Genomic DNA, 15,079 nt, shown 5'->3' with positions numbered 1-15,079 from the left:
GAGCAGCAGCCCTCACCTACCTACTAACTATTGCTACTATTATAATACTACCTACTATTGTTCTTCTGCAATTCACTGGAAGCCATACTGCCCTTCCTAGGAGCCTTCCCAGAAGCACAAGGAAAAACCTTCATCACCTCCTCATTACAAAGTCAGAGATCTCTCTCGGCTTCTTTAGAATATATTCACTACTTCATGTATTGGAAATTGAGACTCACTTCCAAACACATCCCAGAAAGTGGCTCATTCCCTTCTTGAGATATCTAATCATTAACATGATTGCCTCATTGCTAATCATTTCTCCCTGAACTGACCAAAACTGAGGTTTCACTTCTAGGGGTCTCACCCAGGACACAGGGGAAGCCATTCAGCATCTCCTCCTTCCAAAGATAGAGATTTCTTTCTGCTTCATTAGACTCTTTTCACTACTTCACCAATGGGGAGTTGAAGGCTCATGTTATAAGCACTGCCCAGGAATGGCCCTTCCCCTCCTGAACATCCACACCCGATAATATGAGAAATAAAGCACGTCAAGAAATTAAGTTAGGATGATATGGAGGAGGCTGGTGCAGAATTTTCCATAGAAGTGTGTGTTGGGTCAAGCAGAAGGAGTCAGGAAGCCTACTTGAGGCTGTGTGGCCTGGCTTTCTAGAACAGAATTCCTAGGAGTTTTAGATGGATCCAATGCACTAGGATTGACAGCACCTAAAGAATAGTTTCTGAATTGTGTACACTGTCTTAAACAGGGGAAGACAGGTCCTTTGTTTATTGTAGGAGGCCTGTAGGTTGTGTTTCTTGTGCACTAACTCCTGGGTGGTATAGTTATGTCACCTTACTTGTTGTAGGAGGGTGTATGGGATAGAATCCTGGAACTAGATTCCTGGAAGCTGTAGGTGGTCCTGGTTCTTGAGACCGTGAATAATGCCTGAAGTCTAGTTCCCAGGTGGTAGAGGTGGGACTCAGCAGGAGAAGGGCGTCCTCTCTGCTATCCTAGTAGGAGTATTTATGGTTATAAACCTTTATTTTAAAACTGCTTTAAAATGTTTTGTACTTAAAAATTACATTCAGTGCGCGCACGTGTGTGTATGTGTGTTTACATGCTAGGGGAGAGAGAATACATGTATAAGAGGGTATACGTATCTAGGACTAAGAAAAACGTTATTTCTTTCTACCAAAAATCTTCTGGGGATTGAATTCTACTTGTCAGTCTTAAAGACAAGTTTTTTTTTACTCATTATACAATCTTGCTGTCTAGAGAACTGCTTTTGATGCAACCAAAACATTCTTACACTTGTTGTTCTTGTTTTTCATTTGACTCTAAAAATAATTAGGGTTCTTCCATGTTTCTTTTCCAATAGGTAGTGGACCTTTTTGCTATATATTATCATGTAGTTGTGTAGTTCCTCTTGCTATTCTAATTTTATCATAGCACAGTCTCACAAAAACAGGAAATAATATTATTTCTTTTGTATTTGTTAAGGCTTAAATTATGATCAACAATGTAATCTATTCTAGAGAAAGTTTCATGTGCTACTGAGAAGAATGTATACCCTGGAGCTTTGTATGGAATGTTGTGTAATGTTTGTAAAGCCATTTGATCCCTGGTGCGTTTTAATTCAGAAATGCCATTCCTGATTATTGGGTGATAAAGATATAAAGGTAAGCATACCTACCTTACAGTGAAGAGTGAGTGACTATTGCAGTCACCAAGTCTTAAGCACCAGAGCACATCTGTGTGTGTGTATGTGTGTGTTTATTGTGTGTGTATGTGTGTGTGTGTGTGTGTGTGTGCTGGGGGTTGTTTCTCTCTTTAAACATGTCAGCTAAGGATCAGTTACTCAAAAGTGCTACAGTCACTTAAGGTTATTTCCCTTTCGGGTCCAACTTTATTTCTGATCCCTAACAGTTTTCCAACCTATTCACTAGGCAGATTCTCACTGGCTCCAGCAGCTCCCCTATTTGTACACCTTGGGGTGTCTAATGTCCAAACCAGGTACTGTTTCCTGAGCATGTTAGGTATTGGGGAGGTAGGAAAAGACTGAAATCTTTTACTGGAGGACCGATGTTAATGTCTTCTAATTCTTCTCAGTAATAACTACCCTGTGTGATGGGTGATGTTGTTAAGAGTGTCTCAAAAATGTTTTTCTGATGAAGGTTCTAAGGTGATATGTAAGATATTCATCAGTATAGGAAAGGGTCATTTCAGGTTCCCTCTCCTCAGTTGCCCAAGGTACCCGCTAGGGACATCTCCCTGGACACCTGTGAACCCCTCTAGAGTCAAGTCTCTTGCCAACCCTAAGATGGCTCCCTTAGTTAGAATATATACTTCGCTGTTCCTGTATCCGATCGAGGTAGAGACAGAGACTCAACTTGGAGCAACGGTCTGAGCTCTTAAGGTCCAAATGAGGAGCAGAAGGAGGCAGAACATGAGCAAGGAAATCAGGACCACGAGGCGTGCACCCACCCACTGTGACAGTGGAACTGATTTATTGGGAGCCCACCAAGGCCAGCTGGTCTGGGACTGAATAGGCATGGGTTGAAACTGGACTCTCTGAGCATGGCGGACAATGAAGGCTGATGAGAAGCCAAGGACAATGGCACTAGGTTTCCATCCTAATACATAAACTGGCTTTGTGGGAGCTTAGCCTGTTTAGACGCTCACCTTCCTGGACGTAGATAGAAGACCTACGTCTTCCCGCAGGGCAGGGAATTTGGACTGCTCTTCAGTATCGAGAGGGAGGGGGAATGGAGTGGGGGGAGGAGAAGAGGAGTGGGGATAGGGAGAGGGGAGTGGGGGGAGGGGGCAATATTTGGGAGGAGGGGAGGGAAATGGGAAACTGGGAGCAGGTGGAAATTTTAATTAAAAAAGAATAAAAATAAAAATAAAAAAATAAAATAAAATATTTAACTACATGAAAAAAAGAAAAAAATATTTTTCTGAGATTATAGCAATATATGAAACTGTGTGCTGAGGTAAACAATATTGAATCAGTTCTCAGCTCTGCATTTTACATTCTTAAGAACAAATATTGACTAAAAGCAGAAAATAAATACATGAAAAATGTAGTAGTCTAAAACAGGATAGGAGCAACTGTTGCAACAGATAGGAACTGTCCACCAGGTGGCAGATCATGGCTGTTGCTGCAAACTTGAGAGTAGCTACAATCATCAGCTTTCTGTGCAGATGACTGAAGAACCTGCAGTGCTGTGGAGGACAGAGGAGGGGAGCTGACCACAGAAGCATCTTGCCTGGCTGAAGGTCACAGTCCCCAAGGAGAGCAATGGCGACACTGATTGGGCATCTTATTCTGTTCTTGTGGCTGCAGCTGAACTGTGAGTGAGAGCTTTGGGGAAACAAGGCATTTGGCAATGTTCATTATCAGTCTGAGGAGCAGACTGGTTTCTCCAGATTGCCTGAAATCACCATGGGAAGAAAAACAAAGTCTGGGGAGCAGTGTCCTGATGGTCTTTTTGCTATTTCCCTTTGCACAGGTGTGAGCAGAGGAGAGCAGCTGGGGCAGCCTTCTTTCTTGAGTGTCCAGGAGGGAGGCAGTGCCGTTATCAACTGCACCTACACAGACAGTGCCAATTATTACTTCTACTGGTACAAGCAAGAGCCTGGGGCAGGCCTCCAGTTCCTTTTAAGTATTCTTTCAAATGTGGACAGAAAAGAAGAACAAGAATTTACTGTTTTACTAAATAAGGAGAAAAAACATCTCTCCCTGAAAATCACAGCTGCTCATATTAAGGACTCAGCCACATACTTCTGTGCAACAAGTGCACAGTGATCCCCAGGCACCTGCTGCCTGCACACAAACCTGTAACCATGGCTGGAGACAAATATATTTTCCATTGTAGACACCATGAATTTCCTGTATTTTATGTTTCATAGATGAATAGTCTAAAACGTTTTAAAGTTCTGTTTCTAAAATTTATAACAAATGCTAGAAAATTTTGAGTGATCTCATAATGAGAATAACTAATTATATGTCAAGACTTAGCTGACTAGCCGGGCGGTGGTGGCGCACGCCTTTAATCCCAGCACTCGGGAGGCAGAGGCAGGAAGATCTCTGTGAGTTCGAGACCAGCCTGGTCTACAAGAGCTAGTTCCAGGACAAACTCCAAAGCTACAGAGAAACCCTGTCTCGAAAAAACCAAAAAAAAAAAAAAAAAAAAAAAAAGACTTAGCTGACTGACAGATGCCATTTAGATTGCCCCTACTCCAAAGACATCTCTGTGTCACTGGTAAAGAATACTCATGATGGAAAGTCTCTTGCCTTTTAATAAAAGTATTTGATGTATTTATTAGAAGTCTATTATGGAATAGGACTTGAAAACCTTTATAATAAACAGCAAAATTTTCCCTTAATGTATTACTGATATCAAAGAGTGATGGAGTCCTGTACCCTGGCAACTCTCTATGCAGTGTTGAGAGAAGCATGTAAGATCTATGTGTCTGTGATGTCCTGCTGTGGGCCAGGTCTGTGGGTTGTACAGGGTCATTTGCATAGCAAAGGGAAGACAAGTGCTCCTGCATCCTCTCCAGGAGGCACCTGGATCCTCCTGCCTTTGCCTCCAAAATGATGATATCAAAGGCAAGTACCATCATGTCTCTTGCAAGTACCTGTTCTTGACTTCTAAGCTATCTCTCCAAGCTCTGAAGGACCATTAGTCCACTCAAGCATGTGGCTCTGGCAACCCTTGCCTTTTTCATGCATTCCCTTTGCCTTGCTAAAAGCCTTTAGATTACATTCCTAAAGCTAGCTACCAAGGTCTATTCATTTATTTGGCCACTTCCTCCTCCTGAGGTTGACTACCAAAGTCCAGCAATGAAAAACACTCTCTGGCTCACCTAATGGACATGCCGATTAAAATTAAATACCTCATCCTAGCACAGGGTTCTCCTCTTTACCTTTATAAACCACCGGGTGCCTATGTGCCACGTCTGTCTCCTCTCTCTTCAGAGGCAGTCCATTGTCCCTCTGGGACAAACACCTGTTTCCCTTCTCCCTCATCCTCTCCCTTCTTTACCACTCCTAGCCCCTTCTAACAAAGATGCCCAATCTTCCTCTTGTTAAAAATTACACCTGCGTTGGCATTAAAACAGACAGGAGGACAAATGGAACCAAATCAAGGAACTGGATATTAATCCACACACCTTCAAACACCTGATTTTTGACGAAGAAAAAAAAATATCAAATGGAAAAACAGCATATTTAACAAATTGTGCTAGCATAATTGGATATCAACATGTAGAAGAATGAAAATAGACCCATATGTATCACCATGCACAAAACTCAAGTCCAAATGGATCAAAGACCTCAACAAAAGCCAGCCACACTGAACCTTATATAAGAGAAAGTGGGAAGTTTACTTTGAATGCATTGACACAGGAGACTACTTCCTAAATATAACCCTAGCAGCACAGACACTGAGAGAAACAATTAATAAATGGGACCTCCTAAAACTGAAAAGCTTCTGTAAAGCAGAGGACATTGTCAACAAGGCAAAATGACAGCATACAGAATGGGAAAAGATCTTCATTATACCCACATCTAACAGAGATCTGATCTCCAAAATATGCAAGGAACTCAAGAAATTGGTCATCAAAAGAACAAATAATCTAACAAAAAATGGAGTACAGACCTAAACAGAGAACTCACAAGAGAGGAATCTAAAATGGCTGACAGCCACTTAAGGTAATGTTCAACATCCTTAGTCATCAGAGAAGTGCAAATCAAAACAATTCTGAGATTCCATCTTACACCTGTAAGAATGGCCAAGATGAAAAACACTGATGACAACTTATGCTGGAGAGGTTGTGGGGAAAAGGAGACATTCCTACATTGCTGGTGGGAATGCAAGCTACTATAGCCCCTTTGGATGCCAGTGTGGTAATTTCTCAGAAAATTAGGAAACAACCTACCTCAAGACCCAGTAATACCACTTTTGGGTATATATGCAAAAGATGCTCAATCATGCCACAAAGACATGTGCACAACTATGTTTATAGCAGCATTGTTTGTCATAGGCAGAACCTGGAAACAACCTAAATGCCCCTTGACTGAAGAATGGATAAGGAAAATGTGGTACATTTACACAATGGAATACTACAGAGCAGAAAAAAAAATAAGGACCTCTTGAATTTTGCAGGAAAATGGATAGAGCTAGAAAACATCTTTTTGAGTGAGGTAACCCAGACACAGAAAGACAATTATCACATATACTAACTCATAAGCAAGCCTTAGCACTTTTTCAGGGATTAAGCTAGCTGGGCAGTGGGACGCAGCCCACACCTCTAATAAGAGTGGTGCCCAACGTGGTTAACTAATGCCATGTAAAACCTGAGAGGACTTCAAAAGTAATTCTAGACACAAATATAGAGTTTAACACAGCTTTTTGCTGTTTGCTATTGGCATGCCGAAGAGATATTTTCCTGATTCAGCTGTAGGGAAAGAAGAAAAACGCTGTGCAGTTTTAAAATGCCCGCTTTCTGGGCTATGCTCCTAGTACAACCTCTGTCTCTTGCAGGAGATAGAGAATTTGGATGGAGTCTTGTGAGTAAAGTGCTAAGGCTTGCTTGATGGCAATGCGGACTTCTGTGTGCCTGAAACTATGTGTGGTTCAGGGGCACCAAATGGCTCTGAGGCAGGAGCAGTTCTGCTCCACCATACTGAACTGTGCTGATCTCAGGCAGAAACTATAGCAATTATCATAATAAACAGCACAGTTAACGTTTAGACTGGGCAGGAAACAGGCAGTATCATATTACCCCTATGTGGCACAAGCTAAAGTTTTTAAGAAGCGCTCAGCATTTTAAGAAGTACTCCTGGACAGTAAAGAATTACAGATTCACAATAGGACAGATTCAGACATAAAAGTCTGTAAATGGATCACACTGTTGAATAAAGGTACATAGTAAGCTTAAATGAGAAAAGAAATAAAAAGTATATAAAGTCATAAAATAAAGTTAATGCTTTAAAAAAAGGATAAAGTCTTTAAAGAGAGAATGTACAGATAGTCATAGATTAAAAAAATAAGACACATAAAAATGGAAGATTCACAGAGTTTGGATTCTATATATTGTATTTTCTTCAAATTTTTTGACTGTGAAGGAGCTAAGTGCAGAGTGACATTTCACTGCTAAGCTAAACCAGCATGACTATTATAAAGGTATTATGACTTCAGAATTTGGGTCTAAAGATATTATGCTTTGGAAAATAGGTTCTTCTTTTGTTTTCACAGAGGATGAGACCCTGTGGATTGCTTCTAGACCAATTTGGTTTGATAGACCACACCCTCCTGAAAGGTTCCCATAAACACCCTCAAAAATTTATGTTGCTCAACCATCGACTGAGATGAACCTAGCATATAGGATACACCATGAAAGACCTGATTAACAGCACCTCCATACAGTACGAAGCAATTTGGAGAGAAAAAACTGCACCCATTTTTTCCAAATATTGTTTATAAATGTCCTTTTACATTTAAAGGGGGATATGATATAAATATGAATAATTTAAATTGGTATAAATTTTGCTTTGTTGATATAAATTTAAGGTCAATCTTGTTATATGCATATTTCTGATCTTGATTACGGTATTGTGATTGTGTAGTTCATTTAAAAATGTAGTGTGTAATTAGGAAATATAGGTTGTTAATGGATAATCATTGATAATAGTCAAGCTTGTAGTCATGTTAGTTAGATTTTCTAGGTATATAGAGATATATTTCAGTTAGAAAGACATTCTTCATATCTTTCAAAGACTACAGAATATGTCATTTAACGTTTTAATAATTTAGGGCTTTTCATGACAATGAGACACATCTGCTCCTGGCAGCACCAATCTACTTCAAGAAGAAGATGGGCATCAAAGAGACCCCTTATGGAGTTGGCTAGCCATTTGGGTAAGAAACTGCTCTTGCCTGGACTGCTTCACTGGACATGCAGAACCTGCAGAGAGAGAACTGCTGAACTTGCCTAAAGATGAGATGGTCCTTCGGGGTTTCTGTTTCATGAAAGAGTCTGCAAGACATTCTGGAGGATGCAAAAGAAAGTGACTGAACTGTCTTGAAATTTCCTGCTTCATGGAAAAGTCTGCTCGATACTATGGGTCTGAAGGCCGAAGATGAATGCCCCAGGGGTACAGAAAAACTTTGGGTGACTGTACAGGCGGCCAAATGTCTCTGTCATTTCTAGAGTTTTGGAAGTTGGTTACTTCTCATTTACTTAGATAATATTATATCCTTCTGGAGTCTTTAATGGAGTTGAAGAATGGATAGCTATAGTTTTCCTTAGTTATGATAAAAGATAAAATAGATCTAAATATTGTAACTGTAATTCTAGCTTGATACCTGTTTTATTATTTATAATTTTACTATGCTAAAATGAAACCTTTTATTTTTTAAACAGAAAAAGGTGAAATGGTGCAGGAGGTCCTTATGTTTATGTATTGCTTTCATTGGTTGAATAAAGAAACTGGTTTGGCCTTTTGATAGGGCAGCCCTTAGGTAGGCAGAGTAGACAGAACAGAATGCTGGGAAGAAGGGAAGTGTGGCAGATGCCATGAATCTCCGGCCTGAGATGGACGTAGGTTAAAATTTTGTCGGTAAGCCACAGTCATGTGGTGATACACAGATTTAGTAGAAATGGGTTAATCAAGATATGAGAGTTAGTCAATAAGAGGCTAAAGTGAAATTTTTGCATTACTTCATTAGCAAAAGGAATATCAAAACAGCCTAGTTGTGTGGCTCTTAGTGGTAGCACAAATGAAGATTTATAATGAAAAGGAACAAGTTTAGGAAGAAAAGATATTTGAGAAAATAAAATACCATAAAATGGAATCAGCTAAGTCCTGTATTCAAGGAGACAAACAGATTTTAAAATAGAATAAAGGGAGTAGTAACCTCAGAGCAAGATTGCATACAGCTAAATCTCCAACTTGTACAGAAGAAATAAAGAAAAGTTTAGATCTGGGTGTGGTGTTGCATGCCATTAATACTTGGAGGACAGAGGCTGGCAGCTCTCTGAGGTTGAGGCCAGCCTGGTCTACAGAGATAGTTTCAGGACAACCAAGTTTAGGCAGTTAAAGATAAAACACCACCACTAAAATATCAGTAATTAACAATCATTGGTAATTAATATCTCTTAATATCAATGGACTCAATTCCCTAATAAAAAGACGCAGGCTAACAGAATGGATGTGAAAACAAGATTCACCCTTTTACTGCATACAAGAAACACACCTCAACATCAAAGACAGACATTAATTCATATTAAAGTATTTGAAAAAGATTTTCCAAGCAAATTGATTCATGAAGCAAGATAGTGTGACCATTTTAATATTTAACAAAATAAACTTCCAGCCAAAATTAATCAAAAGGGAAAGGAAGGACACTCATCAAAGGAAAAAATCATCAACAAAATATCTCAATTCTGAACCTCTATTTCCCAAATTATGTTTACCTTGCTATTCCAATTTCTGGTGCTTCTCGTCAACTATGTGTTCCCTTTTGAATATTTCTGGCTTCGGTGGCTAATCCAAGTCATATATTTCCACCTGAAGATTTGTAGTTAGGAGCCTCTACAATTTCCATTGTAGTTAGAAGTTCAGTGGCAGGATATGTGTCATTTGTCTTTTGGGGTCTCTGTCAACTCATTTTAAATGATCTTTTCTAGTTCCATCCATCTACCTGCAAAGTTTATGATGCCATTTTTCTTTACTTAGAAGAATAATTAATAATGTATAGGTGCCACATTTTATTACCCATTCAAGAGTTGGAGGTTATTTAAATTGTTTCCATTTCCTAGTTACTGTGAATAGAGAAACAATGAATATAGCAAGTGACTATCTGTGGAGTAGGATGTAGAGGTCTTTGGCACATAGCAAGAAGTCCCATAACTAGGTTGTATGGTAGATTTAGCTTTAGGCTTTTGATGACTCTCCATATCAAATTCCAGAGTAACTGTGCCCCTTTTCATTTTCCCAATAGTGAATGAAGGTTCCTTTCAACCCACTAACTCCCACCAACATTTGTTGTTAGTTGTTTTATTGGTTTTAGATACTCTAACTGGTGTAAGATGAATTCTCAAAGTTGTTTCAATTTGCATTTCACTATTTGCTAAGAATGATGAAAAATTTTGAAATATTTCTTGGCCATTTTTATTTCTTTTTTTGATTGAGAACTCCATCTAGACAGTCTTGTCTTCTGACCATCTGCATTTCCTTCACCTGGAACTGATGGGGTGAAAAGAGCTGTTTTAATGAGATTTGTGGGGATGGCCTGAAGTCACGTTTGTTGGTGATGTCCATCCACTAGGGGGCACTGCAGGGTTTCTAGAAATTACTTTTTCTTAAATTGCCTAGAGGTTTGAAAACCTGAGAACAGTTTTGTCCCATGCTTTTTCAGACCCCGGCCAGCTGGCCTTGGTGAGTTCCCGATAGAACATCCCCATTGCCTCAGTGTGTGGGTGCACCCATCGCAGTCCTGAGTTCCTTGCTCGTGCTCACTCTCCTTCTGCTCCTCCTTTGGATCGTGAGACTTCAGTCCAGTGCTCCAATGTTGGTCTCTGTCTCTGTCTTCTTTCATCGCCTGATGAAGGTTAATATTCAGGGGGATGCTTATATGTTTTTCTTTGGGTTCACCTTCTTATTTAGCTTCTCTAGAATCACGAATTATAGTCTCAATGTCCTTTATTTATGGCTAGAAACCAAATATGAGTGAGTACATCCCATGTTCCTCTTTTTGGGTCTGGCTTACCTCACTCAGGATAGTGTTTTCTATTTCCGTCCATTTGTATGCAAAATTCAAGAAGTCATTGTTTTTTACTGCTGAGTAGTACTCTAATATGTATATAGGGACAAAACCGGTCTCGCTGAACATAATGGACAATGAGGACTACTGAGAACTGAAGAACAATGGCAATGGGTTCTTGATCCTATTGCACGTAATGGCTTTGTGGGAGCCCAGGTAGTTTGGATGCTCACCTTAATAGACCTGGATGGAGGTGGGTGGTCCTTGGACCTCCCACAGGGCAGAGAAACCTGCTTGCTCTTTGGGCTGAGGAGGAAGGAAGACTTGATTGGGGGAGGGGGAGGGAATGGGAGGTGGTGGCGGGGAAGAGGCAGAAATCTTTAATAATTAAATAAATTAATTTAATAAAAAAAAACAAAAAACAACAAAAAAAAAGAAAACCTGAGAACAGACATAAGGAAATAAGGCAATCCACTCACAAAGCAGGGAGTAGAGGTGAGAGTGTAGAAATCACCTGGATCTTTAACTCTCAATCATTCTGTAGAAAATCACAGACATCTAGAGCCTGTTCAGTGGATCCCACATGTCTATCTATTTTAAGAACAATTCTGTGAACATATATTAGCAAAATAAAATATTTCTGGTCATTATGAAGATGGACACTCAAGAGAAAACATCTCCACTGCTCTCTTTTTTAAATTTTATGTTTATAATTTCCCAAACTCAAAGAAATAGAAATTATTCCAATACCATCATATCACACAAATGTGTATATATATACTTTAAACTAGAAAAAGGAGAAATAACTACTTGAGAAGAAAAACTTACAAGTTATGAAAGAAAAGAAGGGAGAGGCCTTAATGACCTGGAGCAGGCAGGCATTTATAGCCCGATCTTTATCAGCTGTATTTTCCTGCAAAGCACAGTGGAAGAGTTGAACAGAAGCCAAGAGATGGAAAATAAATCAAGGTAGAAACAGGGCAGGACATGTCTTGTTTTTCTTATAACCAATAAAACTCTGTTGGAAACATTTTCTATGTACATGATGATCTTATAGCAAGAAATTCCTTGTATTTTGTTCAGTGCATTGCATGCTGATGTGTCAGTGTAATTTAAGAGTTCTGCCAGGACTTCCTTGTTGGCTCTGTTCCTTGTTCGCTCTGTTGATCACAATGAAGAGTGGACTCATGCCCAGCAGTAGATGTCCTTATATTATTGCATGATATTGCTTAGTGTGAGCATATTTTCATCTTAACTGGTCTTTTTACTGTTTGTATGTATTTTGTATGTTTGAGCAGTTTCGGGTGTGTATGTGTGTGAGAGTTTCTTCTTTGTTTTTTTTTTGTTTGTTTGTTTTTGTTGTTTTGGTTTTTTTACTTCTGTTCTGTTTGGGTTTTCTTTGTTTGCCTCCTTGGTTTCTAAAAAGAGACAAAAGGAAAGAGCATGGAGTTGGGTGAGTGAGAAGGTCTGAAAGCTCTTGGAAATGATGGAGGAGGAGAGACAATGATCAGAATATACTGTTGAAAAAATTTCAATAAAAGTCAAAATATCTTGCTAGCATTCTGCAAGGCTCTCCTTAACCCAGTGGAGCTATTAGTTCTCACACCAGCATTCTGCATTTATGAATTTCTCTTCCTCACACATCTTCCCCCAAGCTCCCGCATAAGAAGTGTGACATTAGAAATAGAGTGTCCTGGGCTCCACATCATTGTCCTCCACAATTGTGCAGTGGAGGTGGGTGGAGTTTCTTTTTCAGATGAAAGAGGAAGCTCAGTGATTAGGAGAGAACTGCTGTGTGTAAGCACAAGGGGGTCTGGGCACAAGACTTGACACCCTCATAGCTGGATAGAAGCCACCCTAGCATTTGGACAGGGGCCATGGAGAGGAAACTGGGAGCTGTGCTGGGAATTCTGTGCGTGTGGATTTGCTGTGAGTTGTGCTCACTTATGTTGCTTTAGGGATTCTGCAAAAATATCAGTGGTGAAGGTGAAATGAGTCAACACAGAGCTCCTGTGCAGTTATCCTCATGATGTCTCCTGGGATATTTGATAAAACTTTTCATGAATTCTGAATTACTTTTATGTTTTCAAGCAGGGGTCAGAGGAGCCGAGGTGGAACAGAGTCCTTCAGCCCTGGGTCTCCAAGAGGGAACCAGTTCTGTTCTCACATGCAACTTTTCTACAAGCATGAGAAGTGTGCAGTGGTTACGGCAGAATTCCAGGGGCAGCCTCACCAATCTTTTCCATCTGACTCCGGGAACAAAGCAGAATGGGAGGTTAAACTCAACCTTCGATAATAAGGAGCGCAAGAGCACCCTTCACATCAGGGATGCCCAGCTGGAGGACTCTGGCACCTACTTCTGTGCAGCAGAGGCACAGTGCTTCCAGCAAGCCAGCAGCCTGGCCCCAAACTGTGTCTGGGTGTGCAGCTTACAGCCCTGCCACAGGCAGACTTTGCAGGTGGATTTTCACAGTTGTGGCTTTATCAGTTCTTCACCAATTACAAAGAAGGAGTGAGGAAACAGAAAATTACCACTGCAGAATACACTTAAACTCGGACTGATGTGATACTGACTTGTAGAAGAATAAATGCTCAGAAACTTCATTCCACATGAATAAAATCTATATTTTATCAAAAGTTTGTGCTAAGGTCATAAAATATCAACCCCTCTTTCACACTCTAGAATCAATTTGATCATTTCTCAAAACTGGAAACTGAGAGAAACTGTTTCCATCCTGTGTTTAGAGAGTGTGGGACAACAGTTTCCACTAATCTCCTAAATATGAGGTTGATAGAAGAATTAATTTTGAAAATCTTATAAATTATGTGGTAGAAAGGAACAACTAGCAAATTGTTTTATTCTATGTTGTTTTTTAAAAAACTATCGTTTCTCATGTTACACACCAATCACAGTTCCTACTCCCTCCCCTCCTCCTGTTCCCTCCGTCTTCGCGCCCCCACCCAACCTCCCATTCACTCTTCAGAGGAGTTAAGGTTTCTCCTTGGGTTGTAGAGATGGCTCAGTGGTTAAGAGCACTAACTGCTTTTTCAGAGGTCCTGAGTTCAATTCTCAGTGACCACATGGTGGCTCACAGCCATCTGTACTGAGATCTGGTGTCCTCTTCTGGCCTGCAAGCATACATGCAGGCAGAACACTGTATACTAATAATTAAACAAATATTATTATTAAATCAAGACATGGTTTCAACAATGTCTTGAAATATTTAAAATATATAATATATTTAATTATGCAATATAAAACATTTTACATAAAAAATTATGAGTCAAAAGATAAATGGCAAACTAAAGAGGTATATTTGCAATTTGTATCACAACAATACAGCAATTGATTCTACAAAATGTTTACATATCTGCAATATAATATATATGCAATACTTCTCATTAAAACACTGCTTTCAAAAGAAAGTGTGGAAACTACTCAAGGTCACATTATAAGGGAATAATTCATTATATAGCAATTAAATGTGATCCAAGCACTGCTAATTCCCGAGAGTTGGCAGCTTATATTCCACAGTTGAAAAACTCTGGCCTGCCACTTGTCTCTTTAAGGAACTGAAAAGCAGTCATACTCATTCATTCCCAAACTGTCTGTCCATTGCTGCTTTCAGCAGCTGAGTGATTACAACAGTGACTGGATTGTCTAAAACATTTACTTTCTAGAGCTTCACAAGGGACCCCCTTGTGATCTACTCACCTTCATCCCCATTGCAGCAACTACATTTGTTCTAAAAATAGATTATATGAGTTTCCAAGAAAATAAATGATTTCCAATTGTCAATAAGATCTATGTGAGCATGGCAAGAAGTGGCAGCACTATAAGCAACAGCTTCTACAATTAGATTTACTAATTCAGTCATTTCAGAGCATTCACATAGCAACCATCATAATCTTGGCTTCTTGATAAAGTATAGTACAGAATTAGGGGCAATTGGGCTGTGGTAGTTAGGCATAATTACCATAGATGGTGCTCTGAAAAGATTTTCTAACTGATCTTGATAGTTCTTTTTCCTAATCTCATTCCTGATATGTCTTACTATCATAAAAAGTCCTAAAGTTTTAAAACATTTAAATGCCATATTCTGAAGGTCTCCCAAAGATTTGCAGAATACCTAACTAACTGAAATATATCTCCATATATCTAGAAAATCTATCTAACGTGACTACAAGCTTGACTACTATATATGACTACCTATTAACCTATATTTTTAATTATACATTACATTTTAAATGAGCTACAGAAACACAATACCTTAATCAAAAGGCAGAAATATACATGTAACAAGATCAACCTTAAATTTATATC

General features: G+C 39.4%; 1 gene segment (V, D, J or C); it reads left to right on the top strand.

The window, feature by feature from the left end:
- The first annotated feature begins 12,632 nt into the window (after positions 1–12,632).
- On the top strand, positions 12,633–13,271 carry LOC130884689 (T cell receptor alpha variable 22-like). The segment is given in 2 exon segments: positions 12,633–12,684; positions 12,850–13,271. Coding segments are annotated over 2 exon segments (474 nt in total).
- Positions 13,272–15,079: the final 1,808 nt, after the last annotated feature.

The sequence above is a fragment of the Chionomys nivalis genome, chromosome 12, assembly GCF_950005125.1.
Source record: "Chionomys nivalis chromosome 12, mChiNiv1.1, whole genome shotgun sequence".
Lineage (NCBI taxonomy): Eukaryota > Metazoa > Chordata > Mammalia > Rodentia > Cricetidae > Chionomys > Chionomys nivalis.
Note: the sequence above shows the minus strand (reverse complement) of the source record. Positions and strands in the feature narration are given on the sequence as shown.